This window comes from Platalea leucorodia, assembly GCF_965183815.1.
Source record: "Platalea leucorodia genome assembly, chromosome: 1".
In the NCBI taxonomy this organism is placed as follows: Eukaryota; Metazoa; Chordata; class Aves; order Pelecaniformes; family Threskiornithidae; genus Platalea; species Platalea leucorodia.
Window position 1 is genome coordinate 112,108,270 of NC_138823.1, and position 26,169 is coordinate 112,134,438.

Genomic DNA, 26,169 nt, shown 5'->3' on the forward strand with positions numbered 1-26,169 from the left:
AATTCTGTAAGTTATTACCGTGAGGTTGGAGAGATCTGCGGGATTATCCTGCACTAAGTTATATGTCACAGAATAAGAAATATGACGGTACTTCATATGCTATACTGAGAAAAGCTATGTCTAAGAATATTTCTTTCCACTTCAGTAATTTCTGACAAAAAGGCAAAAAAAATGAAAAGGTGTTTTTCTATTGAAATGTCATCGTTTTTCTTTATGATTTCTTCCAAAAGAATTAATAAAGAAAATTGGTGGTATAACCTCCAAGAAAGGAGAAATATATCTTCTGTATGTAACTCCCACCTGGCACACTAGAAATTTAACCATCATGCAAAGACAATGTGAATTATACCATAAAGGGAATTAAATGTGGAGAATGAGTCTTAGAATTTTGTAGAGGCATTTATGAGACAAAGTAACTGTGTGGACAATCAATACTTACTACAGAATTTATCTATTCATGCCACAATGTATTTATATAGAACATAAATGAACTGAATGAGTTGTGCTTTCCAAATTTAATAAAAAATATCCCAATAACATCAGCTACAGAGGAAGGCAGAATAGAAGCTTACAAAGAAAGAGACTGTCACACACTCAAGATCAATTTTACTTATGATGAGTCTTACAATCATTCTAAGCATGCTACATTTTTTTACAGGGCCATTTCCAATATGGCTTACAAAAAACGAGTAGTGGCCCCAAGCTGAAGTCCCTACAGCCCATTGTCCTACCTCTGCCTGTGGCTGAGTGCTGATGCTGAGGAAGAGCTTAAGAACAGGGCCAGTACATATTATACTTCCCTAATATTCAGCCAAACTCCAGCCATCTTTAGATTAGGGCATTTCTGAGTTGGAGCTGTTTTCTATGCATTTAGCGATCCTCAATGGATTTTTGTTTTACTAACATGTTCAGTCGCTCCTTGAATCCATATGCCTATGTACTACCACATGTAAGTGATACATAGATTGGAGTCAATCTCTCTGGTATTTGCCTCAAACCTAAAATTCTACTAATTCCTCTGAGATTGGTTCAGACCAAGGCCACTATCATTTAACGACTCCTCACTTTGCTGGTGTGAATAAGGATATGGCTTCCTTTCCTAGTGAATTGCTGTGGATGATGTAAAAACCATCAGCAAAATAGGTATTCTTTCAACAGATATTTAGAGATATTCAGAACAGATAGCTACCTCTGACATAGCTGTCACCTAGAGTGACAAAACTAAGCATGGAAACCAAGGCACCAGTAAGTTATGTTAGAACAATGACCGTGTTACATAACTTTTCTGCAGATTTTTATCTGCAAGGTAACAGAGAACATCAATCTAGTATCTTCCATCAACACTTCATTCACAGCGTATTTTCCTTCTATGTTTACACAATCTAATTTATGAAAGTCATAACATATCATAATCTAGCTTTAGAAAAATGTTCTTCTTTTGCTATCTGAAAGTTTAACAATAATATTGGTACCCCCTTAAAGTTATCTACTCTTTTTAATACTGCTATTTTGGAGTTACAAATCATTGCTTTAGAGAAAAAAGTCATGCAAGGTTGTTCAAAGTAAACGACAGTGAATACTTATTTCTGAGAGCTTAAAAAAACAAGAAATTAATCAGAAAACTATGGTTCCATTTGATGAGTTATATGAAAAATGATCATATGGAGTTGCTCACTCTACTGTTTTAATTAACGTTACTGACTTTAGCTTTAACTTAATGTCCATCTGTTGTAAAGCTGTGTGTCTATATATGTTCTTCTCAATTTTTTTGTGACTAACAAATGCACATTTAAGAAGTTATTCATTAATGTGCCATTCATCTTTCTGCATCGCGCTGCCAATGTTATTTTCTCTATTTCACTGTGACCACTTGGAATGAAACTGGTGTTCTCCAGTTCTAGGCCTCCTTCAAGATCTAAGACGCACATTCAGAGTTTACGCTCTCTGCGTTTTGTCTCCCAACACTAGCAAACCTGTTTGTACTCTCCTTTGCTGTACACAAAAGCTCGGTCTTCTGAAGACGCTTGCTCAGTATTCCTATTTAGACCAAAGTAGCACACATCAGGATGTGCTTTTGTAACACTTGACCACTATGGCACTTCAGCCAGCAGTGTTACAAAGTTTTTCTGCAATTATCCAAGTCCCCAAACAAGCTACAGTTAGTTGTCATTGATTTTGAAATTATTCCAGTTTTTTTCTTTCTGCTTGCCTGAAAAGATATGGTTGAAGCAGAATGTTTGCAATTGTTTACAGCTTGAGCCAGCTGTTACATCTCTAGAGTATGTGTCTTCAGGGCAACAGCTTCCATACAGCCTGTATTTTTAGCACCAGCTCATCTCAGAAAGGTTCTTTAATAGCAATTCCAATGTTTGAATTAGTGGTCTCTGTATTTACTAAAGGTTCACTAGGGTGTTGCGGGCCTTCCTGTAATAAAGTCCTCTTCCTTTATTGGCTTTCCCACTTTATGGTGTTTTAAGTTCCAAATCACCTTCGACTTAGCACAGAGCATACCTCTAACGGGTTTCACAGCATTCCAGTGACTTCCACATCACTCAATTTCTGGGCAATTTAACGGCCCAAATCCATACCTACAATAACTCAATAAGGGTAAAAAGACCATTCTTTTTAAAAACAAATATGATAACCGGTTTCTAGAAAAATCTAACCATTACCCAAAACTTGAACTATTTTTTCTAGTTTTTTTAATCCCTTTGAAATGCGAGCAATCACCATTTTTCTGTGTTCTGTACCTCCTACTCTCAATTCTAGAAATACCAGAACACCTTTATAAGGATGAAACAAAAACCCATCAGCATGCAGGCTAGGGCCAACATTCATCTCACTTAATCCTACGGACTCTGAGGTAACACAAATCACAGAAACATTGCCTCATCTTCTGGGGTACCATTCACTCCTTACTGATTACAGAGGGAGTACGTAGCAACAAGTCACACAGTCCCTCAGCTGCGCTCTAAAGTGAGGTCAATGCATGGTCTGAATTTTTAGTGCCTTCTAGCTCACACCACGGTGTCAGAACCTACTGAGTGAGATCTTCAGCTCTGCCTTACTCAAGGATGGCCGGAAGACCACACTGTTGTGGTTGGACTCCTGTATGAAGAAAACATACTGAGAAAACTTTGAAGAGGTTAACTTGCTACCTCTCTCAATAGAGAAACAATTCAAGCAAACGAAACCAGACACCTCCAGATAGCACAGTGGGTATATGTAGCCCAAACTGCCCTAAGAGAGAATTACAACTGCACTGTCTTCTTACTACATATTCCAATTATTAGTTGTGAACATCCACAGAAATGTGAAATGCCTGACAGGAACAAATGAAGGAAAATAATGCTCAATTTCCTGAGGCTGCCAGCTCATTTAGAGCATGATTAATTTAGGCTAAATATCCAACTTCGCTGAGAAAAACCATAATGGCACCATAATGGCAGGAAAAAGGTAGAACTCCCATTTTAAAAAAGCTGTCTAAAGCTATATGCAAAATTTCCTTTGTCCCAGCTTACGTGTTACTGGGGTCTTTTGTTTGGAATGTTGCTACACTTCATTTAAGAACAATTGTTTCCCTACAACCACTCCTTCTCTTTCAAAATGTATTCACTGTCCAGGGAAAAGCAATTCCAGGTATTAAAACGACAGGAAAAGAGCATGTGAAAAATCCAAAACTATTTTACAACTTTCCAAGCTACCCTCTGTGAAAACAGAATTGCCAGAGTCGTGTTCCTTCAGTTCTAAATAATGAAAATAACAGATTTTGAATGCAGCAGTCCTGTTTGAAGATTTGTTCTTCAGCATCATAGGTCTGCATCACTCCAAAGCCAGCCCACAGTCCCGTAATATTTCTTTTCTAAGAAGTCCACAAGTTTCTCTGCGAGCACAGACCAGCACAAACTAGTGTTCGAAAGGACTACGCACTCAGCCACTCATTAAAGTGGCACAAGAACCATCCATCGGCTAGCTGGGTTAATAGCTGTGCCTACCATGTATTTTATGGAGAAACAGTGTCACATTTCTTCCTGAAAAAGGCACCAGTGTGAATTCCGTGACATGCACCATTCCAGAACTAGAAGGTTGTTAGCTTGTTCTTATTTTAGTTAATTAGCTGTGCAGCTGCACAGACTTCAAAGGGGTTCAGCACCCGCAAGTTCGGGAATTGGGGTGTTCTGAATACAGAGGCAAAGCACAGAACTCATATCAGTCCCCTAAGCTACCAGCCAGAACCCCAGGGTTAGAATTTATACTTGCTACTTATTTTCACAAAAAAGGGGAATTAAGAAGCAATCAGTAATTATTTTCCTAGTCAGAATGGAAACTATTACACATTTCTGTACTGTTGCCTAACATATCATTACCTTGCACACAGTGACAAACTGCTGATCATTTCCAGCTCCCACCACGATGTAGCCATCCTTGGTCTTAAAAGCCTGGAAGAACAAAGATAGGTGATAAACTGTAACTAAACTATAAAATATTTGCACATCTTTTAAGTGAAAACTTTGTAAATAATGTTCAAACGACTTCCTTAAATGTTTCCATTCAGATCCAATCTCTAGTTCTATAAAAGTGGCTCAAAGTCATCCACAAGGGTGGATGCAGACCTTTTGGTTTTCCTAGACTTGAGAAGTTATCCTGGTTAATATGTTATTTGCTGAAAATGCGTCTTGAGGCATCCCGAAACTTTGCAAATATGTCCCACGCTCACAGGGACTGAGAAGAATTTACCAGGATAACACTTACTTGCCAGGAGTTATTTATTCAGCTTCATTCTTAGCCTGATGGAGAGCAGACAGTTGCACTGAGGTGTCACAGACCCTGACCAAATAAGCAAAAAAAAAAAAAAAAAATTGCCAAATAGCAATGACAAGTTAGGGACTCTCATGGGGATGAAAGGAATAGGCTGCATCTTTCCAGCTCTTCAGCTGGAGATTAAGCTATCTCCTTGGTCAGTGGTCTCAAGATGGAGCTCCTGGAGAAAATGGGACTTCTTTTCCAGCTTTGAGGATTTCTTTTTTTCTTTTGACTTCATTACAGTGGCCTGACTGGCACATTTCATGGTGAACAGAACATTTAACTGGGTAGGACATAACAGCTTTCATTTCAGTCTAAATCATCTCCACTTAGGTTTTCACTGGAAAAAAGAACATCTGTAATTGGCATCATCCTCGATTTTTACCATTGTCTCAGGGCATCTTCTAAAATTGGATAATGCAAACAGATTCCCCTTTCCTCCACACCTCTTCCTTCTACAAGGGTGTGTAACTGCAGTTTCAGTCATACGTGTTACAACCACATTTGGGAAAAATTCTTTTGCTATTAATTTGACTTCAGTGCAAGAGGCCAGCACAGGCTGGTGCACTAACGGTGACGAGGCCTTGTAATACTTTCTTGCAGAGAGAAAAACTCATCTTCTATTCTCAGAAATATTTTTTTTTTTACGAGCTATCATGTCCTGATCTAATGGTGTGAATTCTTACACCGTTAAAAATTTTTCATAAAATAACACACAAATATAAGCCCTGGTGTGGGAACACTTTAAAATAAAAACTCTTCTCATGCCACTGTAGCTTATTCTTCTTCACAAAGAGGAATATGCTATTCCAACTTGCAATCTTTCATATAGTTACAACTACATCCACGCTAAGACTCTTTTACCACTTGGTACAGTCGAAGCTTTAAAATTCTATGTGAAAAACTACATCCATTGAAATGCAAGTAACCGTACATCATAATTAGGATATCACTTGTTTGCTCTAGCTATGTTTAATTTCCTGGTAAATAGTATTGGTCAGTGATAAAGTTTAGCAATTTATTTTTCACACATTTAATTAAGCACTTCAGTCTACGATTCTTCGCAAGCAAAGATGAAATTCAGCAAACATTTAGTCCCAAGCATGCAAAAAAAGTCCCACTGACTTGACCCCAATACAGTAAAAGTCTAGAAGCATGCATAATATAAAGGTACTGCATACTCACGCTGAGGAAAGCAATGAGCACAGAAAATTTGGGGAAAAGAATACAGAAAAGAAAGTTGTATGTGAGTGCATAAACATTTTTTAGATATAGGTGTTCATGCAGATTTCTGTCTAAAACAATCATGACAGAGCCTGCTCTAAGAATATGTAAGACACTTCTCCCCCTGCCCCCGCAAATAAATGGCTTTTAGTAGGAATAGCGATGAACTAAAACTGTCAGAGTAAACTTACTACCTTTAGTTACAGGCAAGATCTGTTTTCTGAACACCCTGCCAAAATCCTGACCTCTCTTTGCTGATGCTCTGCATTCTAAAACCAGCCACACACATTTCACACAAATTATGGGTTAAACACTACACGTATCTGTGTGCATATGTAACACAATATAGTTTTTATTGGTGCGACCACCTACTACTTCCAGTAAACACAAATTAGAAATTCTTTTACACATTCTTTTAAACTTCTAGTCTGGATGCCTGTTACAGATTGCAAAGCCTACAATATATGTCATATACGCAGATCCCCTTCCTCCGCACTCCACAATATATTTAAATTGGTAGTATGGGCAAATCTTAAAGAGTTTACTATTTATCAGCAACTTCTTTTGAGACTCGCATCTCTGTAAGAAGGCTGCAATCACACAATAGCTGCGTACCGCTATGAAACACGTATCTGTACCCGTGGGCTGCCCATGCAGCAGCGGAAGTCACTCTACATTTAAGGGCCTGGTTATTAGCATTTGTGCTTCAGTTGCTTTGCGGAATGTGTGGGAAAACTGATTATTCTTAATTGCATTGTATGTCTAAAAAGCTAAAACAACAATCATGTCATCCTTACACAACAAAAATGGTATCATAATAAATGCAGCAGTGTCTTTTTCCATGAAACTTAACTCAAATGTCTTCGGCTGCTATTTTAAGCTTCCCGTTACAAAACAGCTGATTATTTGCCAGTCATTGCTGCTGATAAAGCAGAAAATTCCAAATGTTATTAGCACAATATTGATGCCAACATTTAAGGGTGATAACAATGGTTTTATTCATCACCAATAAATGTACGCACACTACAGGTTACCACAGGTTACCGTCTGGCCACAGAAAGCTTCACAATCTTATTATACAAAGTAGAGTAAGGGCAAAGTGCAGACAGATTTTAATGAGATTTTGTTTTGATAAACTGCTGTCCATCACATCGAATCATTTCACATTAGCGCAATAAAAGGCACTATACACACAAGGCAAAAGTCCTTTTTCCCTTCCCCTTTTTCTGAAGAATGAGGTCTTCTGATAAGATTCTTAAGAGCACGAGCATGATTTAACCTGCTACTCCCATGTGATACCCTGAGCAACAGGACATCGCTCGGTGAAGACAAGAAACAAAAACCAGACAAAAAAATTAGTCCACACCTTATTCATGGGAAAGGCAGAGACAGATTGCATAGCATCCAAAGGCATAGCTTTTCAGTATGGTGTAAAAAGCTTGGGGGTTTCTAGGAAGGCAATCCGTAAATCCACACTGAACAATATATAGTACGTGACATCAACATACGTGTGTTCAAAGCCAGATCCCAAGGTTCAGTGTGCATGCATCAACATCTCACGCTGACTAATGGATGGTACAGGACCTCGTTAAGACTCAGCATTTTTCTGAATTTGATCCTAGAACACTGTGTATAACTGAGATACTTTGTGTACTGAAACATTTTAACCTCCCTAAACACACGGAATATAAACTCTATCCACCTTCAGAAATGTTCTAAGTGGTTTACAAGCATTCTCCAAAAATGCTATACAAAGACGTGGGCCAAACTTAACCTTAGTTTATTATCAGAGAGGACAAAGACTTGCTGAGATAACGCGAGGCCAAACCAGCCAGTCTTTGCACTGCTCTAAGTCAACAGCCTTTCAAAATTTGCCAGCTTTGATGGTGTTAATGAAAGACCATCAATCTCTTGTATTTATTGCCCGCTTTATGAATTTTAAGTCTATATATGCTATGGCAATCAATCATACATAAACATCACAGGTATTTCAAATTGCAAGTTGATTCCACAAACAAAACTTTAAAATGTAAGGGACCAATTAAAAAATATGCCAATTCCAATAAAATGATCAAAAGTCCAGGTCAGTTTTCAGTATTTGAATCCAAACCACAGAAATCAAAACAACCAGAACATCTGCAGCTGCGCATGGTGATGCGTTACTCCCCTCCATCAGGTATTTATACACATTCATAAGATCTCCTTGAGCCTCCTCTCTGCTCCTCCAGGATAAACAGTCACAGCTCTCTCAGCCTCTCCTCATATGAGAGATGCTCCAAGCCCATAATTATTTTCATGGACCTTCACTGGACCTTCTCCAGTACGTGCACATCCTTGTCCTGCAAACCCCAGAAGTGGACCCAGTTGTGGACTCGTAACTGGATCTACCGGTAATTCGTCCTCACCAGTGTTGAGCAGAGAGGAAGGATCACCTCCGTCAACCTGCTGGCAATGCTCCTCCTAATACAAACCAGGATGCTCTCTTTGTCACAGGGGCACACTGCTGGCTCACGTTCCATTTTTTGTCCACCAGGACCTTCAGGTCCTTTTCTGCAAAGCTGCTTTCCAGCCAGTCAGCCCCCAGTCTGTACCGGTGCATGAGGTTATTCCCTACCACGTACAGGACTTCGTATTTCCCTTTACTGAATTTCATTAGGTTCCTGTTGGCCCATTTCTCCAGCCTGTCAAGGTCCCTCTGAATGGCAGCACAACCACCTAGTATATTGGCCACTCTGCCCAGTTTTGTATATTCCGCGCACTTGCTGAGGGTGTACTCCGTCCATCATCCACGTCACTAACGACCATGTTCAACAGTACTGGCCCAGCGTACCCCTGGGGATGCCACTAGTGACTGGCCTCCAGCTGGACATCATGCCACTGATCACGATGCCCTTTGAGCACGACATGCCAGCCAGTTTTCATTCCACCTCAAAAATCTGAATCTAAATCAGCACTGCTGAGGGAGGGCACAGTGAGAGCACTTCATGGTGTAGTCTCAAAAGCTATTGGCAGATCAAATCCAGCACACACTGAAACATAGCCTCCAGCCATCACCGTAAGTAGGCAAGTTCCCAGTGCCACAAGAACTGTCAAGGTCAAATGCAAAGGATGCAAATGCCATCCAGGCAGAAACTAGGTGTCACTTCTTCAGAGACTTCTCAGGAAGAAGAATTTGGAGGCCAAACAATATTTGGAGAGACCAACAGAACAAAGCATCGGGTTTTTGAAATTGGAGGATTATTCCATATTTAGGAGAGGTTAATAACTTTTAATTATCTGAACAAGCTACTGATTATTTTCATTACCAGTTACCCTATTGGCCCCTTTACTGACAATGGCAGTCAGTGGTCAAAATATTTGAAAGCTTCCAGGCCTCCCCTTGGAGGAAGATTTGCACTACCATCAGGTATGGTAAAAGGGCAGTCATCTTTATGAGTTTTCTTATCTGTTGTTCCTATGCGAATAACAGTTGGGATCTGTACAGATACTTACAATCCCTTTTCACTAGGAATACCTGATGTTAGATATCCTCAGATTTGAAGTATCTTGCAAGAGAGCACTGCCTTTTGATTCATAAAGTTGAACAGTAGCATCTCTAAAGCATCCAATGATGGATCATGAAGGGAACAGCTGAGAGCTTGCGGACAGTCCCTATGTATTGGTGCGTTCTGGAGCAGGGCTTAAAGGGTAGTAACTTTTCAATGCCTTCTATCTGCTGTTGGTTTTACAGAGCAACAGGCTGATTGCTCCACCTGGCATCATGAAGCAGCTTGCTTCAGGTTTTGGAAAGATGCTATCTAGCCTTTTATAAAGGCTAGATACAGTATTTCTGTAAGGAACGTGTTTGTCAGCACAACAGGGAGCGCTCTCAGATGGCATTAAGGGAGAACACTCCTCTGAGCTCCTTCCCAAGTTTGGCATGGCAGCAAGCAGCTTTGTGTGAAGGCTGAATCAATCTTTGGGACCAGTGCAATCTTTTTTGGACAGTGCAGAACAAAGACACCTACTTGAGAAGTCTGCAAACATAAAACCAGAAAAAGCTCAACCAATATTTTCAAACAAAGCTTTGAAAAACATCACCAACATTTTTTAAACAGACATTAATTTCCATATGCCACTCCTTCGTTTCCCCTCCATCTTCCCATTTACATCAGTCTCTTCACTCACTCACAGAATCGGTCAATAATTACTCAGTAAAACACTATGTGCCCATACATAGGTCTCCGTCTATCTGCTTGAAGCGCTTCCCTGGTATTAATGGGTGTGGTCGAAGAGAAAAGCTGGTGTCTTGCAGGCTTGGAACCACAGAAAAATTACAATGTTACTTTTAATTTATTGCATAATTTGTCTTCAATTACACTTTGCAGTTTCCAGTGTGATATTCCATTCAATGCAAAGGTCATTTAAGGACAAGCATTCTCTAGTCTTAATGTAGATTAAAGGCTGCAATTAAGGCGGCGATGTATTCAGGATTTGACTGACCTGTAGAGAGGCTCTCTTCTCCTGCCAACCAAATGTATCTACAGTATATGTTGATTTTTTTCTCTCTCTCCAACCCTATCAAACTCTGGTTCCCAAATACATTAAAGAGTAGAGGATCCTCAGTTTTGCTTCAGATCCAGAACGGTTACATTCCTTCCAGATCGGATAAACTTGGCACATCATTTCTCTACCTTTACACATTGGTTTGAATAAAATGTCAGATGTGCCACAGAACCACGGAGAAGCCACATTCTTTTTTCTTTCAAGGGAAGGGCACGATCCTTTCATAACAACTTAATATTTAATTACTGTAACAAATGGGAACAAGACCAAGAAGTTTGGTCAGCAGTAGTTCTGAGCAATACATATAAATCATAAAGACCACACACTTTGAAACTATTTGCCTACTTTGCACTCTCTTCCAGTGAAAGCAAACAGTAAAAATAAAAAAATGTAAATTTCATGGACTGGGTTAATGTATGCTGAATGCTCTCACTGAGCAAACTGAAGAAGGGGGCTTTCCACACAAAGATTTCATTTTTTCCCTCTGGTCTTCTCAACCCGCACTACTTGTCACTCTCTTCGCTGCCATGTTGCAGGACGTACTATCCTGCAACTTCGCAGCTATCACAGTCTACCAGACACATCAGTATTAAGAATATCTGCAATAATTCTCTTGCAGAGAAGAGAAGTTTGACTGGATGCCATAAGCTTGTGGGAAAGGTGTTTATGGTAAGACTGGGAATGATTACGTTGGTCTCTGAGATGAGGCAGAACACCGGCACTGATGTCAAGGAAAGCACAGCACAGACTACCAACCAGGGAGAACATTCACTTCTACAGGATCCACCATCTATTACACAATTTTTCTAATCAACCTTCAAGTTCCACTCAAGTGAGAGTGCAGAAAAAATGACTTTGCCTAACTGATCCAAGAGCAAAGCAGATGAGAACCATTAAATGTGCTCTGAATGCACTTTACTGAAAGAGGCAGCAAAGTTAACACAAAATCACAGCACCAAACAGGGATATCTACATTTGGCATTATAGTGTATTACTCTCAACACTCAGGAAGCAGGACAGCCTAGTTCTGCTCTCCAGACCACGTCATGTTTTTATCCAGTTGTTGCTTAATGCGAGAAGTATAAACTGCTGGGAACAGACCGCAACCAAGGCCTCTCCAATCCCAGCTCACTGTCCAAAGAAATAGGTTGGAGACAGCATCCCTCTCTCACTCTTCTTCTGCTCATATGATATTTGCACCGTTCATTTCCCAGTTGACTAGATGCACTACATAGATTTGTAATCTAAAAGTATCAGTTGGGCGTACAATTTACCAAAAAGACTTTTATAGTTGTTACTTCATATTCAATAGTGCAATGAATGTTAACTTTGGATTGCATACCTTTATTTTTAGAGATGAGAGTTTTCTCCCGATCATCTCCAAGAACATATGCTGCAAGGAAATGAAACCATTTTCTTTGTTTTCTAATGTCAATGCAATATACATCTATCCTCACCACCCAAAAAGCCATTTAAAAACTCCTGGAAGAGCAATGAACAGCTTTAAAGTGGGAAACTTGTCACTTTCCCAAATTTCTAAAATTTTAAATACCTAAACTATACCTCAATTAAAAATAAATTCTCTGGTATTGTAAACTGGCATTGAAACTGTTCCTTGCCGTTGAAAAATAAAATATCAGGCACAGAATCACATTCTCCATTGCCACATTAGTTTTCCATTAGTTTTTCAACAATGAAATTACACACACACAGACACGCACACACAAAATAAATAAACTTTAATCACAGTATCACACTGGAGCCAGTGTAATTAATGTTGTGTCAGCATTTCCATTTAAGCCACTATTTTCAAGAGGTTTATAGCACAGCCATAAAAATTCAGTTAGGTTGAAATTAAGCAAACAAGGTCTTATACAGCAAGCAACGTTTAAGTATATATACAGACAGCAGCCAGTTACTACTTATATGGGAATTAAAATAGACGCTTACTGATTTTAAAGGGCACTGCAGAGCTATTTTTTCAAACAATATTTTTCTCAACATTTATAATAATCTCTCAAAAGCCTGAATCCAAGCTATGTTTCCTTACCCTTTTTCCTTCTTACACAATAGTTCACACAATTTCTTCCAATTTTGGGATTGTAAGCATTGTTTTTTTGTTTCACTTTTAAAGTAAAAGAATGCAATGAAAACATTTCTTTTGAAAAAGAACACACATGACCACAGTCTGATCCTGATATAGGCCTCCAGGCATTACTGAAGCAGAAATGACAAATAGTTCTTACACCTTCCAAAAATCATAAGATATAGCTGTCTGGAAAATCTGAGTACTCAAATATGAGGTTTTAAGAGTGCTATTTAGAATTTAATTCTAAATGAGGTCTTATTTCTGTTTTCAGTAGAAACCATCAGAGCAGGATTTGTCTCATTATTTCTGTCCGTTTTCCCCTCTCTGCTCTTTGGCTTTAAGTGATGTAGTGGTACAGTTTCCAAAGGTGAGCTTTGTAATACTGACTACCTTTTTGGTAACTCATACTGAGCCAATCAGCCTGGCATTTCAAGCTGCAGACAGATGACCCAGTACAAGCACACTAGAACTCAGACTGGGCAGGCAGTGCTATTAACTTAAAGGTCCTAATAACTTAGCGTCCTGCTATAAAGGCGGCTCTTCAAAACACTGAGCTGAATCATTTCTGAGTTTCTCTGACAACCAGCCAACAGAGAAGAGCAAGGGATCAAATTAGCACCGACGCTGACGAAAATCAGGAAAAACACCAATGAGGACATAACAATTACAAGGGTGCAAAATTGGTGGTGTTTCACAATTTGGCACTTTCACAACTTAAAATAAACAGCACTCATATTTGAAATCTGCCATTTAGCTGCAGAACAGGATGGACAAAGGCAGGAGAAACTCTACTCCATTCTGCTAATGTGCCTTTGCCCTATTTTGGAGATTTTCAATTCATATATCTCTCAAACAAGATGTGATTCCACGTACTATTCAGTAGACAGTATAGTGAACTAAGGATGGATTTCAAATATTTAAACCTTGACTCTTCAGCATCCCTGATTTGTCGTTTTAAGTCAGACTCATTAAGGTTTATTGCATGTAGTTTGTTTTGGTTTAAAACAGTACTTTATCTCTAATCAAGGATTTAAAAAATGAACTGGCCAGACATCCAGGATGCAAACTATTTAAAGCCCTGAATTTATGCCAAAGAAACCATTGCCAGGCCATAGAAATAATGCTAGTGAGATCTATTTAAAAAAACTGAAAAATAACGCTTGATGAGTAGAACACATATATGTCTAAAAAAGTCAGAAGTCCCTTTCCTCTTCACTTTCCTGTAAATTTCTATTAGGTTTCCTTAAAACTATAAAATTCAGGCTTCTGTTTTTCTCTAATATTCTTTTTTTAGCGCTCCCCATTAGTCTGAGAAATATTGAAATATAATATCACATTACTGCAGTTACAATCTTTTATCTATGTCAAATTTAGCATTATTCCAATTGTTAAAGTTTGAAAATCACTACAATTAGAAATTAAAACATTACACCTTTTCCCAGCATAAAACTGTGCTGGCCAATATTTAACCAATTTTTCATTCTAGCAGCTAATAAGTCAAATTATCTACTGAGAAAGACCTAAGGAAATCTACATGGTAGTAGCTACTATTTTGTTTTTTAACGAAGATCTTTACATCTATGGCTTGTAGAGTGCTTTTGCATAATGAACATAAGTATCCTTCACAAAAGAACTTGTTCTGGAGAATCAGCACAGTATAACTGTGCTTCTATTATCACAGACTAAAATCTACATCAGATTTTATCCATGTTTATACAAAATCATCTCCTTGCACCCCTTGCCCTCCCCCCCCCCCCCCCCCCCAGTCTGATGGACATAGCTATGCCAGTAAAATGGTGGGAGAAAGCAATAAGAGGAGGCAAAAGGAGAAGCAGAAAATGCCAGCTTTCAAAAAAGATCCCACATTTTTTCCCCTGCAGATTTGAAAGGGAAAAAAAAAAAAACCACCTTAGTTTCCACTCACAGGTACATCATGTGGTTCTTTAACAAGCACACTTGATTCTTACTAATTGCTAGGTTTATTTCGAGGTTTCATCTTGCATTATGCTGCCATAATTCTTTTTTTTGGCTCTGAGTGGCCAAGGGACAGCCTCTATCTTCTACGAGAGAGTATGAACACCCAAGTGACAATTCTGATTTAATCACAGGAGAATCATAGGACTCTGGGCTTATTTAGGGCAGGATTCTGACTCTGAAGATTGCCCAGTGCCACAGAGTTTTAATTTCTCGGCATGATCAGGCAATTTACTTCCACTATCAATCTAAACCCTTACTTTTCATTTTCTTAAAGAAATGCCCAATTACAAACCACAGTGGCAATTTAAAAGGTTAAGAACCATGACTATATTCACCTCTGCCCAACACTGTGACATCAGGAAAAGTGCAAAATTACTGCACTTTTGCCACAGGTAATTGCTATGAGTTGATACCGAACACTGTACCAGCATCATTGTACCTCAGTCAACTGACAAGTGTGCATGAACATATACCGCTTCCACTAGAGTCTTTTGCAAAAAACACATTGTTTTACATATTTTCATAATAAATAATTTACAGAAACTACACCAAAGCACGTACACACAGCACCGCAGTTAAACGTCAGTCACACATAGTCAAATAAGTTTAAAGCTACCCAGCTACTGCTACCCATATACCATAGCACAGCCATGTTACAGTCTACGCGCTAACAGCAAACATCTCAAGTAAGAGTGAACATCTCAGAAAGAGCGGATGATCCTTGTTACAGAAGTGATCCCAGCTATTGAGGGGCCCGGTCTGGCTATAGGTGAGGGACGGTGCCAGCAAGTCTGGAGGAGCAGCCTGGCACCGGGCCTTCACCATGCTCTCGCCTCCCTCTTTGTTGAGCTGGCGAAGTCAAAGGGCTGGTGTCCTAATGATCCAGATGGCCTTCTGGTGACACTGGGGTTGGCATCAAAAGAGCAGCAGCAAGCCGGGCACACAGAACTACCATTGTGCTGGGAAGGACTAAAATGAGCTGCTGGCAGCAGCCTGGCCTGGTCTTGCACCCTTGATGACAGCCTGAAGTGCCGCCTGCCCACTGTTCCCTGGAGTTGGCTATGAAATGACCTTTCACAGAAACAAGGTTCTTGTCCCTCGATTATACGAAGCTGATTATCCGGATTGCCTCATTTGGGGAGGGGGAAGAAGGAGCAAATAGGGAGAAGAGGTGTGTGGATTTGCAAGGGCACTCTTCCTCCCCCCAGGACGCTGATGAAAGCATTAGGTCGTTTTACAGCTTCCTTTATAACAGTACCAAAAAATAATACATAAAGAGGAGTAACAAAATGCATTTAAATGGTTATATTAATTAAGACGAACAGAGACAGCTTTCAGTAACAGTGGGATACTGGTACATTTAATTTCCTTCCAATATACGTTTCCTTTCACAGTTACAAAGCTTGTGCATTTTATTAGACATTGACAAAGCTGTGCTTATAAGTGGGAAAGATTGCTAGTGAAAATTATGCAGGGAGGCATACCAATTTTCACATCAAGTTACGTACTGAAGCATAAGACTTTTTAGACAAAGAATATATTTCTCCAGCTACTTGATTTGTCTTTTTCTTTTCAAAATCTGCACAAGTTAAAACAAAATACACCAAGTGAGCAAACAAAGCAACCTTAAGCTGGCATAAAGAACGTAAAATCAACTGAAACGAGTGGGACATATGGTTGTCCACTGGACTTCAGCTTCCAAATGAAAATGGAGGTCCTATAGAGTAAGATTTTCTTTTCGCATACAAAGAAAACGCTGGTTTTCAAATGTATAAAACAGGACAGCCTTTCCCTCCTCCCCCAGAAGTTTAAAGCCCACTCAAAATCTTTTTGGTCTTAAAACCTGATGGAATAGGAAAAAAACCAGAAAGTCTATGGTGGCATATGATTGCCAGCCCTGAGTGTTTTGGCATTTCAAGGTTTAAACTAGACAATTTGTGTTCCTCTATAAGAGGCTCTGCAGAAGTACCGAGGCCAGCTCAGGCCAACTGCCGTCACATTTGTCCTGGTTTTCAACGGATTGCGGAACGTGAACTGAGCCCCATCTTCTTAACAGCCCTTCCTGAGCCGCTACAAGTGCGATGATACTTGTAAAATGCAACACACAGTGAATACGCTGCTAACAGTACCCAGGCTGGGACCTAGGGGTATTTCAATAATACCTATTTGGACAGCAGCATACATCCCTTTGTACAGCAGTGATCATCTCCTACTTGGATGTTTTTGAAAACCCCATGGTGCTAGTCTACTGTTGACATCAAGAATCGTGAATTTAGACAGCAAGGAGAAGGGAATCAAGATTTCCACTGATCATTATTACATTTAAACTGTTAAAATGCCACCTACAAAAAAAAGTTTGCAGAAGGACAGACAGCTTGAGGAGGCAGAGATAGGTTTTCCCTTTCCCTTCTCATATCAGTTAGCAGAATGTAAACTTAAAGATCAGAAAGCAGTTATATCACAAACGTGTTAAAACAAGGGTCGCGTATGAGGTGGAAAAGGCACAGGCACGTCAGGAAAAAGGAAAGAAAAAGTATTAGTAGTAGTATTATTATTGTTATGTACCTGGGATCATGTTTGCTCCCATCCAGACAACAACAGAAGTACCGAATAGTAAAAGAGGGCTTGAACATTTTCCTGGACAACTCTTCTATCCGAAACACCTCTTCGCATAAGAAAGGGAAGGAAGGAAGGGATGGGAATTCTGCGAACCCTAACAACCGCAGCTGCCAGTCATTCTGCTAACCGCTCCACAGGCTGCGCTTTCCACGCAAGTGTCCACAGCCAGATGTCCAAGACTGGTTTGGCAGAGAAGTAATTTGTGGATACGGACCAGTGTCAACTTGACTAATGACAGATGCAGAAGTTCCTAAACCTCATTAGATCCACAGAAATGAGCAAATACCTGATTCAAAAAGGGTGTACTCATTCTAAACCTGACAGCTGATTTAAGAGTTAGACCTAGATATTTTGGAAGAAAAAGGAAAGAATTTAGCTGGGGGAAAAGAAAAAAAAAAAAAAAGAAAGTATGCAGTGATTTAGATTAAACTCTCAACCTAGGATAACCTAATCTGATGAACTGTTGTTTTACATTCTGAGGAACCGTAATATGATTTGTTGTTCTGAAAATTACTGGTGTGTTTTAAAGTATCCAACAGTTTTCCTCCTGCTAGAACCAATATCAATAGCTGTAGAATTAGTGGCAGCAATTACTTGAGGGGTCATTATTTTAGCTATTAGCATTTATGGAACATTTTAACCCTCTGAATGCTAACGAACTTAGCTTAAAGGAAAATTAGATAGTCACTGCGTAGAGCACATTAGTAGCCTGAAAATCATCTACAGATAGATCATCACCATTGTTCCACGTTAAGTCATCAAAACAAAAACATGCAACTAATTCTGACTGGTATCTCCATCCTAACACTGCATTTCTTTAATTTTCCCAAGCAAAAACACAGTGCCTGTGTTTCTCCATAGAAAAACATCTCTACGTGCTTTTCATGCTGTTCTGTACCCTACTGGCTAAAACAGATGAATATAGAGTCTACAGAAAAGAGCTAAGGAACCAAAGCTCTTAAAATGTACTATAAGGTGCAAATCAAGAAGTGGAAGAACAAAGATTGTCCTTTTGGGGAAGAATTTGAATGCAAGTGCCTTTGCTGTCCAGAGCAGCCAAGGATGGCAAGTACCAAACAGGAACACACGAAAATGTATATCATCATTGCAGAGCTAAATGTGGCTCTAATCATAAACTTGGATAAAAGGTTTTGATAAGTGTTCAGATCAGTTTGCTTTCTTGGCCCAGTTGGCATTTAGGCTGAAATAAAACACAAGCTCTTAACACTGCTTATTTTTTAGTATGCACATCGTCATAAACACTCCATAGCCAGATTACAAGCGCCAATCTTCTCCTAATGAAATCCATCGCTGCTCCCCTTCAGATATGTCACAAAGTTTCCATGTTTCAAAAGCAAGCAGACATATAGGGACTTTATTGTCCAAAAACTTTGTTGGCCATACCATTTTGCCTCAGTTGGCCAAATTATACCAACAGCATGTAATTATGTACTGCTAAGAACACAAAGAAATTTTGTGCTGCCAGGTGTTCTCATGTTTTGCTTCTTTTTGAGGCAGGGTGCCTGAGAATGGTCTAGGTCCATTAAACGACTGTGGATCTAGTGACTCCACATTTGAGGCAGAAATAGAGTAAACTGCTGTCTAAATTTAGAAATAAAAAAAAAAAAAAAAAGACGGTATCTCCAGATTATCCTGTGTCACAAATTCTTCCCCCATATCCCCATTCATGGACCTTTTATCTGGATGACCTCAGCTTGCCTAACAGGCAAATATTATCCTTTCTGGATGAAGGCTGTTGCTTCAACAGATCTCTCACACTTTCTCTCAAAAAAACCCAGATGTTGTTTCAGGGAAATCAATATTTTTCAGCCCTCCAGCTTTGAAGCAGTCACTGAAATACATAATTCCATACTCTGGGCACCAGCAAAGGACTGGACAAAAAACAAATCACAGTAAAGCAGCAGTAAAGGATCGCAGCAAGTTTAGGTATTGGTAAGTACCCCCTTCATCTGTAAGTCCTACTTATGCACAGGCACAGCAAGCTCTTTATAAAGGTCTAAAAGAGTGTCCATGTTGGAGAAGCCGCCATGCCAGATGTGCAAGAAGATGCATGAGGATTCTGCAGCTATTCAACCTGCATCAGCTGTCTCCACATCTAAACAAAAGACCTGGCAAAACATGCTGCTGACTTCTTAGGGCAATAAGCTACTCTTGAAATGTTTTTGCACTGCATTTCATGCCCAATATTTTCTGCTCTTCCTAAAATGAGAGTTGCAGTCATGCTGACAGATGGAAAACATCATCATCTAGAGTTGGATCCATGCCTTGCTACTGGCTGGAACAAAAGCCATAGAAGTATTTCAGTTAGTTGAGTTACAAACATTTTTGTATAGTGGCCTATGGATGAAAAGTTTTCCCACAGTACACTGCAGAAAAATTTCATACAGTGATGTATCTTAGTGAAGTACCTGTAGAGCTTTCTCTGCTTAACCCAGTGCCAGTGTAGACACAAGTGCTCTGGTCCAACTTGCATATGGATTTACAAGTAGGTGCTCCATGGTAAAAACAGTTTACAGCAACTACGCCAAAAAAACCAAAACCAACCCAACCCCCCAAAAAACCCCAACACATGGAGCAGCTGAAAAAAGATACCATCATAAGCAGGTTTGTCACAACAGAAAAGAGAATATTCTAATATGAATGGAAGAGATTGCATCAGAAAATCAGAGGGAAATCCCTAATCCTGGAACTCGCAGTCTCATAGACAGAGAAGGGAAATCAAAAGGTCACGTATGTATGTCTGGGAGTATTTGAAGAATCCAAGCATGGGCGCTGAGATGGGAAAGGGGGTGGTTTTCCCTTCGCTAAGAGACAATCCCAATCAATGCTTCACTAAAAAGATTACAGGAAAACTAGAATACAGAAGGGACTGCCAAATCCCCAGCCATGAAACTCCAACGTTCAGCAATTCTCTGAAGCAACATCTTGATGGTTGGACTGTACTGTGGGTCTACCATGGTATATCATTCTACTTAGCTATTATCCATGCTGTTCAGTGTAGCACTATCATTCATATTCACAAAGCAGTTTTCTTTCTCAGACTTTTCTTTTTCATGTGTAAATCTTTTTTAGCGATATGCTCAGTTATACTGAGGAGCAAAAGATTTATCACCGAACACTTCAGCTCTCTCGTCTCATGGGCTGTAATTTTTCAGACTGTGGGTCAGGGACCTTTCCATTTCACTGCAACACCCAAGAGACTAGTTTATCTGCAATGTGAATTTTCCATACCTTTAGTAATTTCTACTCAAGAGAAAATTTAAACTACCATTCAAAACTGACTAGAGCTCCATCTGTTGCAAAAAAGCTACATTATTTTAGACTTTTCTCTCTTCACTTCCCAGCTCTTGTCCGCTGCATCCCTCCAAATCTCAAATAAAGACAGAAAGGGTGCAAGTGACTTGGACACTGTTGAAGTTTCTTCCTACCAGTGAAAGAACCAAAATACCTCAGAGAAAACTACAGCCATCCTTCTCTCAAGTCAGCCTCACCTTATCAGATACTACATTTTACTCTTTGACTGTTTGGCAGGTCATCTCTGGCTTTTAAAGTGCTAAAGACCTTTCCCTGACTTGACTAGAGATTGCTAAAGAATTGCTGATCCTCCCCTTTGGAATCCTTGAAGCAATGTCCTTAGGCTAAAATGTCAAGATAAGATTTGATGCCAATGCCTTTTCTCCTCTGCCTTTTGCATCCACAGTCTGGCATTCTATAAAGCACAGTTTCTGCTACCCTCATTACAATTTCTAAGAACCAGGGGGGAAATGGAACTTTTTAAGAAAAGTAGGACAGACATTCAATTAATTGCAGCGACTTTTAAAACTCTGTAATACTTTCGTTATTCTGTGTTAATAGTACTATTAACTACTTCCTTCACCAGTTAAGTGTTTGTTTGGGATTTTTGGAGTTTTTTTAAAATCAAGCTTCTGCAGGATTATAGCCATTATAACTTACCACTTTTTTTTTTTTTTTTTAACATTCCTGAAATCCAAGCAGGACACTGGCTTCTCTCCACAATTTCCCATTTCCATTTTAACAGAATGTTGCGTAGCAGAGTTTTAAGGATAACTTTTGAAAAAAATACTATTTATTAGGGATTTGTTTTATTTCAGTTGGCAAGAAAACATAAAGAAAACAATTACAACTGTTCCAAAAAGTCTATTCACCAAACAAAGGCAAGCATTAAAATAAAATTATTTTTCTGGTTTCAGCTGCTAAGAGCAATGTAACTCATCATTCAGGATCAAACCACCAATGTCTACTCATAACAGGGTACAGTTATGTAAAATTAAGGCTGGCACTGCATTGTGCCCAGATACTTGAGGTTTGGATCCTTAACTATGAATTTCCTTCCTTTTATGATCTTAAGCCAGAGAACAATAGCTGTGTTTTAATCTTGCCTTTTGTGAATTTTCTTGGTCTTTTCTTTCAAGTGTTTACATACAATGATACAGCCCTGAGTGATGCCACAAAGTAACACACCATCCAAGTCTATCTGTTTACCACATATACTATGATATCATTCAAGGTTGAACGAATCAATTTTTTTTCCCATGGAATGATAACGGATTCATAACAAAGAAGTGGATTTTTTTTAATGTCATTCACCCATGTCTGCGTCAGATGACATGCTTGTGATTAAAGGCTGCAATATTATGATTCCCTAAACTTATTCTAAATTATTTTCAAATGGAAAGAGAAAGAGATATCTGGAAACAACCTTCAGCAGCATTACCAAGTCCCTTTGTTCTTCTCATTTTATAAAGACTACGTGACTGGAATTCTGCACCAGATTTTCTTCAGCCATTGCAAACTGGTTTGACTTTACTACAGTCAACAAACAATAAAAAAACACCATTTGATTAAATAAAACCAATTTGCACAAGCTAATTATCTCCTGAATCGCACATTTTCTTTTTTTATTACAATACTGGCCATGTAAAATATGGGTGCATGAAAAAGAAAATGATGAAGATGATGAATAAAGATAAACTCATCAGTTATTAATGAGAAATTATACAATACAGAAGGTTTTAGAACTTCACATTTTCCAGAGAAACTTGAACAAAACTGTTAGGTTTTATAAAATAACATGGAAGGGGGACTTTTTTTTTGCTAGTTGGGCAGGAAGACCAAAACAACTCCCTCCTTCAAGCATGTCTGGTTTCATCTCAGAGAGACAAAGGAACGGGCTTCTAAAAATAGAACTTTATAAATGTTAACACATTATTCAAAATGACACCTTTTCCAGATATCTGATATTTCACCTTTCTATTAAATATATTGCATCTGATCCTCATTCTGTGCTAAACTTAAGTACAACACATAGGGATTCAAGTTTCCTTAATTTTGTCAATGTTACTCCATCTTACGGATTCAGAACTAAGACGCTGGTGCTCTTCAAGGCATGCTCTCTCCCTACTTTATTTTGCAGCTAAAACGGCATCCACTGCAGAAGTCCAGGTTAAACCAGCTTTTTGTCAGTTCTGACACCACCGTATAAACAGAGCAGCACCTTAACCCTCAAAATTTCATTTAAGACTATATTTTCTACAATATACAAGAAAGCAGGAGAGAGATTTTTTTACAAGGGTATGTAGTGATAGGCCAAGGGGCAATGGCTTGAAACTGAAAGAGGGCAGATGTAGATTAAATATAAGGAAGACATTCTTCACCATGAGGGTGGTGAGGCACTGGAACAGGTTGCCGCGAGAAGCTATGGAAGCCCCAGCCCTGGAAGTGTTCAAGGCCAGGCTGGGTGGGGCGTTGAGGAACTTGGTCTAGTGGAAGGTGTCCCTGCCCATGGCAGGGGGGTTGGAACCAGATGATCTTTAAGGTCCCTTCCAACCCAAATCATTCTGTGATTCTATGATATGATAACTAAGAGCACAACCAGACTCTGATTAGACTGTCATTCCTTTGTTTTGCAGCCAGGTAAACCTCTGAACACATTGTTTCCGCTCCTACATTTTTAAACAGAAGACAGAAGCACCCATTTTATTGCACCCATTTCTGTAGCACGCACAGAGAAATACAACGGTCTTGCTACTCAAGGAATACAAAACCTATCATATACTAGAGGCACCCATAGCGTTAGTATTCCCAAAAAGGAGGGGAGCTGCAGTGTGTATTTTCTATTCTCCTCTTTCAGGAGGAAGAGAAGGCTCCGCTCTGGTCTGCATACTCCAGAGCAACACAGGACTGGCACTCAGATCAGACACAATCAATAAATCCATGTTGCATCTTCAGTGCTATTCTCAAAATCAAATTCATTGTCGCTACAGAGAGATTGCCTGCAAGTACAACCCCCAGCAGAGCTGGGCAGCATGCTCTGGGGCAGCAGAGCCAAATATACCAGGGAGCTTAATGTAGCTCTGGGTGCGCCTGCTGAAACCAAGAGATGATCTATATGGATGCGAGGCACAGTCGGTGCTTTTGGGAATTCACACAAGGATGTAAAATAAAAAAAAAAAAGCTTAAATTAGGATAAAATAGTTGGGGTTTTTTTTTAACAGACTTGGATTTTTCCTGATATAATCTTTAACCTTTATTTACAACACACAGGGATCGCAGCCATTCTCTCTAACAGGTTTTGTCTCTGGGAGGCAACATTTGCCTCCTGGTAGGAACATAAAGACATTCAGTCTAAGGCAGGATTGGTTCCTCTGCAGCTACTGATACGGTGCCCCGTGGTAACTTTACATTTCGTTACATTACCTTCTCTTCTGTTTTTGCCATGCTTGGCTTTCACTTGCTTTCAGTAATGTTTTCTGACCATCTGTAGGGTCCACACAGATGCCACAGTCTTGCATATTCCTAATATTGGAACAAAGTTTTTAAAAGTGTTCAAAAAAACAAGGTGGCAGAAGGAAATGTCTACACTTTAAATAAATAAAAGAATATTAAGACCTGAAAGATATTTTGCTGTTTAGATTTTTTTTCCACCTTTCAGTAATTTTTATTTATTGCTCTCAATTTATTGCTCTCAATTCCAAAAGTCTTAAATAAAAGGCTAAACATCCGATAAAGGGAACGGTAAAAAAAGAATACATTATTGCTGTACAGAACGTACGTATTGCCTTTAAATACGCAAGTCCCATAAATTAGTAATGCTGGAGGAACAGGCTAAAGTGTAAAATAATCTACATGGCCAAGTTCTACTGTATTTACATTCTTCATGGAAAAAATTACTTTCTAATCAGAATTAATTGGACACTGTCATCTAAAAAATACTTATCTTGCCTGCATCTTTCTTTTCAATACACAGAAGAACACATTCATACTGGTTTGCTTTCCATAATGCATAATATTAGTGCAATGTGAAACACAATCTTTCTATTTTCTTTTTTTTAAGTAACTATTTATGAAGGAAGCTAAATCTAGCATTAAAATTAAAGTGTGCTTTCTGTCTAGAGAGGAGACTTCAGAAAAGTAAGGCCTTCCCACACAGATTTGCCACAGTCAACCCAGTGCTGGAGATACTATACTTCCAGGATGGAGGGATAAATCTGTTCTCCTTGGCCACCCTACTGTCAGGATACCAAAGGCCACAGGGATTCATGTAATCTCACTATTTAGGAACCTTCCTGAAAAAAACAAACAAACAAACAAACTAACAAACAAAAAAAAACCAAAAAAAAAACCCCAAAAAAACCCACCAAACTTTTCTTATTTATTTCTTATTAATCTGGAACACTAATAGCTGTTGGATGGTAACAACTGACCTAACCTGGCAAAGACTGATTTAAGGATGAGTGTTCTAGCCCCTTTCAGGTTTTGTCTTATTTACATGAACATTTATATGAATGTAAGATGTTAACACTTTATTTTAATAAATAAATTTTTTTGTTATCTCGACCATCCTTTCAAGCTATGTTAAACAAAAGTTGTTTAAACAAATGGCTGATCAGCAGCTAAGCAAAAGAATTCTAATCTAACACAGCTTCTCTCATCTGCGTCAGGATAAACTTTGTACAGTCTTTTTTTTTTTTTTCTCCCTATCAAGCACAACCAATAGTTTATGTGGTAATCCAAATTGGCAGGAAAGCCTAGAATTATTTCTTTTTATTAAGATAAATGGAGCCATGAACACTTGGTGGTCAAGAAGACAAGAAAAATCTAGAGGAAAACTCACTTCAAAATTCTTTTAAAATATGATTCTGCTAATACTTTCAGATTTTGTACAAGAATATGCATCTTAGTTAAAAGGACGCTTCCGCTGAATAATTGTTTAAACAAATTAACTGTATCCTAGAATGACTAAAGGTCGCATTAGACTTAATGTTTCTTTTTTGAAAAGAATATCTTGCTCCTCTTTAGACTGTGAATCCCTGTCCCCTTGGGGTAGGTACTGTCTGTTACCAGCACACGGGAGGAGCCTCTGGCACTGCCACGCTATAAACCAACAATACCGCTGAAAGCACACCTGATCACCCTCCTCTTTTGTTTTTCCTCAGAAGCTGAGAAAGCTTTGTATATTCTAACACTTTACTTCTACCAACAGCTTAAGATACAAATCCAAGACCTTCCAGACAGTGAAGCTATGGTAGACCTATGCAGGCAGTTTTCCTGGTGGGAAAACAGCCTACGCTGTCAGAAAAGTTATTTTGCTGGTATACCCATTTGAGTTCCCAAAATAATTATATGCCAGGAAAGTAACTCCATTTCCAGTACAACTGTTTACAGTAAAGCTTCTGCCAATATGGCTATGTCAGTTGAACTGTGATTTTTCCCACACATCTAACCGATGTAACCATGCTGGCAACACTTTCAAGTATAGCCAAGCTTAGCATGTGAAGCAATTGCAAAGATCATCTTTTTCCATGTCTCCATGTGATATGAGTTTTATGTGAGATGGAAAGGTTATTAAAAATCTCTCAACCCAAATGCCC

At 39.0% G+C, this 26,169-nt stretch overlaps 1 protein-coding gene across 1 annotated transcript in view; it reads right to left on the reverse strand.

Moving 5' to 3' along the window:
• SUGCT (succinyl-CoA:glutarate-CoA transferase) overlaps positions 1-26,169 on the reverse strand; it is a gene marked incomplete at both ends in the record, with an annotated part of 332,869 nt that overhangs the window by 205,830 nt on the left and 100,870 nt on the right. Inside the window, one exon of the mRNA XM_082310601.1 lies at positions 4,368-4,439. Within this exon, the coding sequence (XP_082166727.1) occupies positions 4,368-4,439 (72 nt within the window). The remainder of the gene's footprint in view (positions 1-4,367; positions 4,440-26,169) is intronic.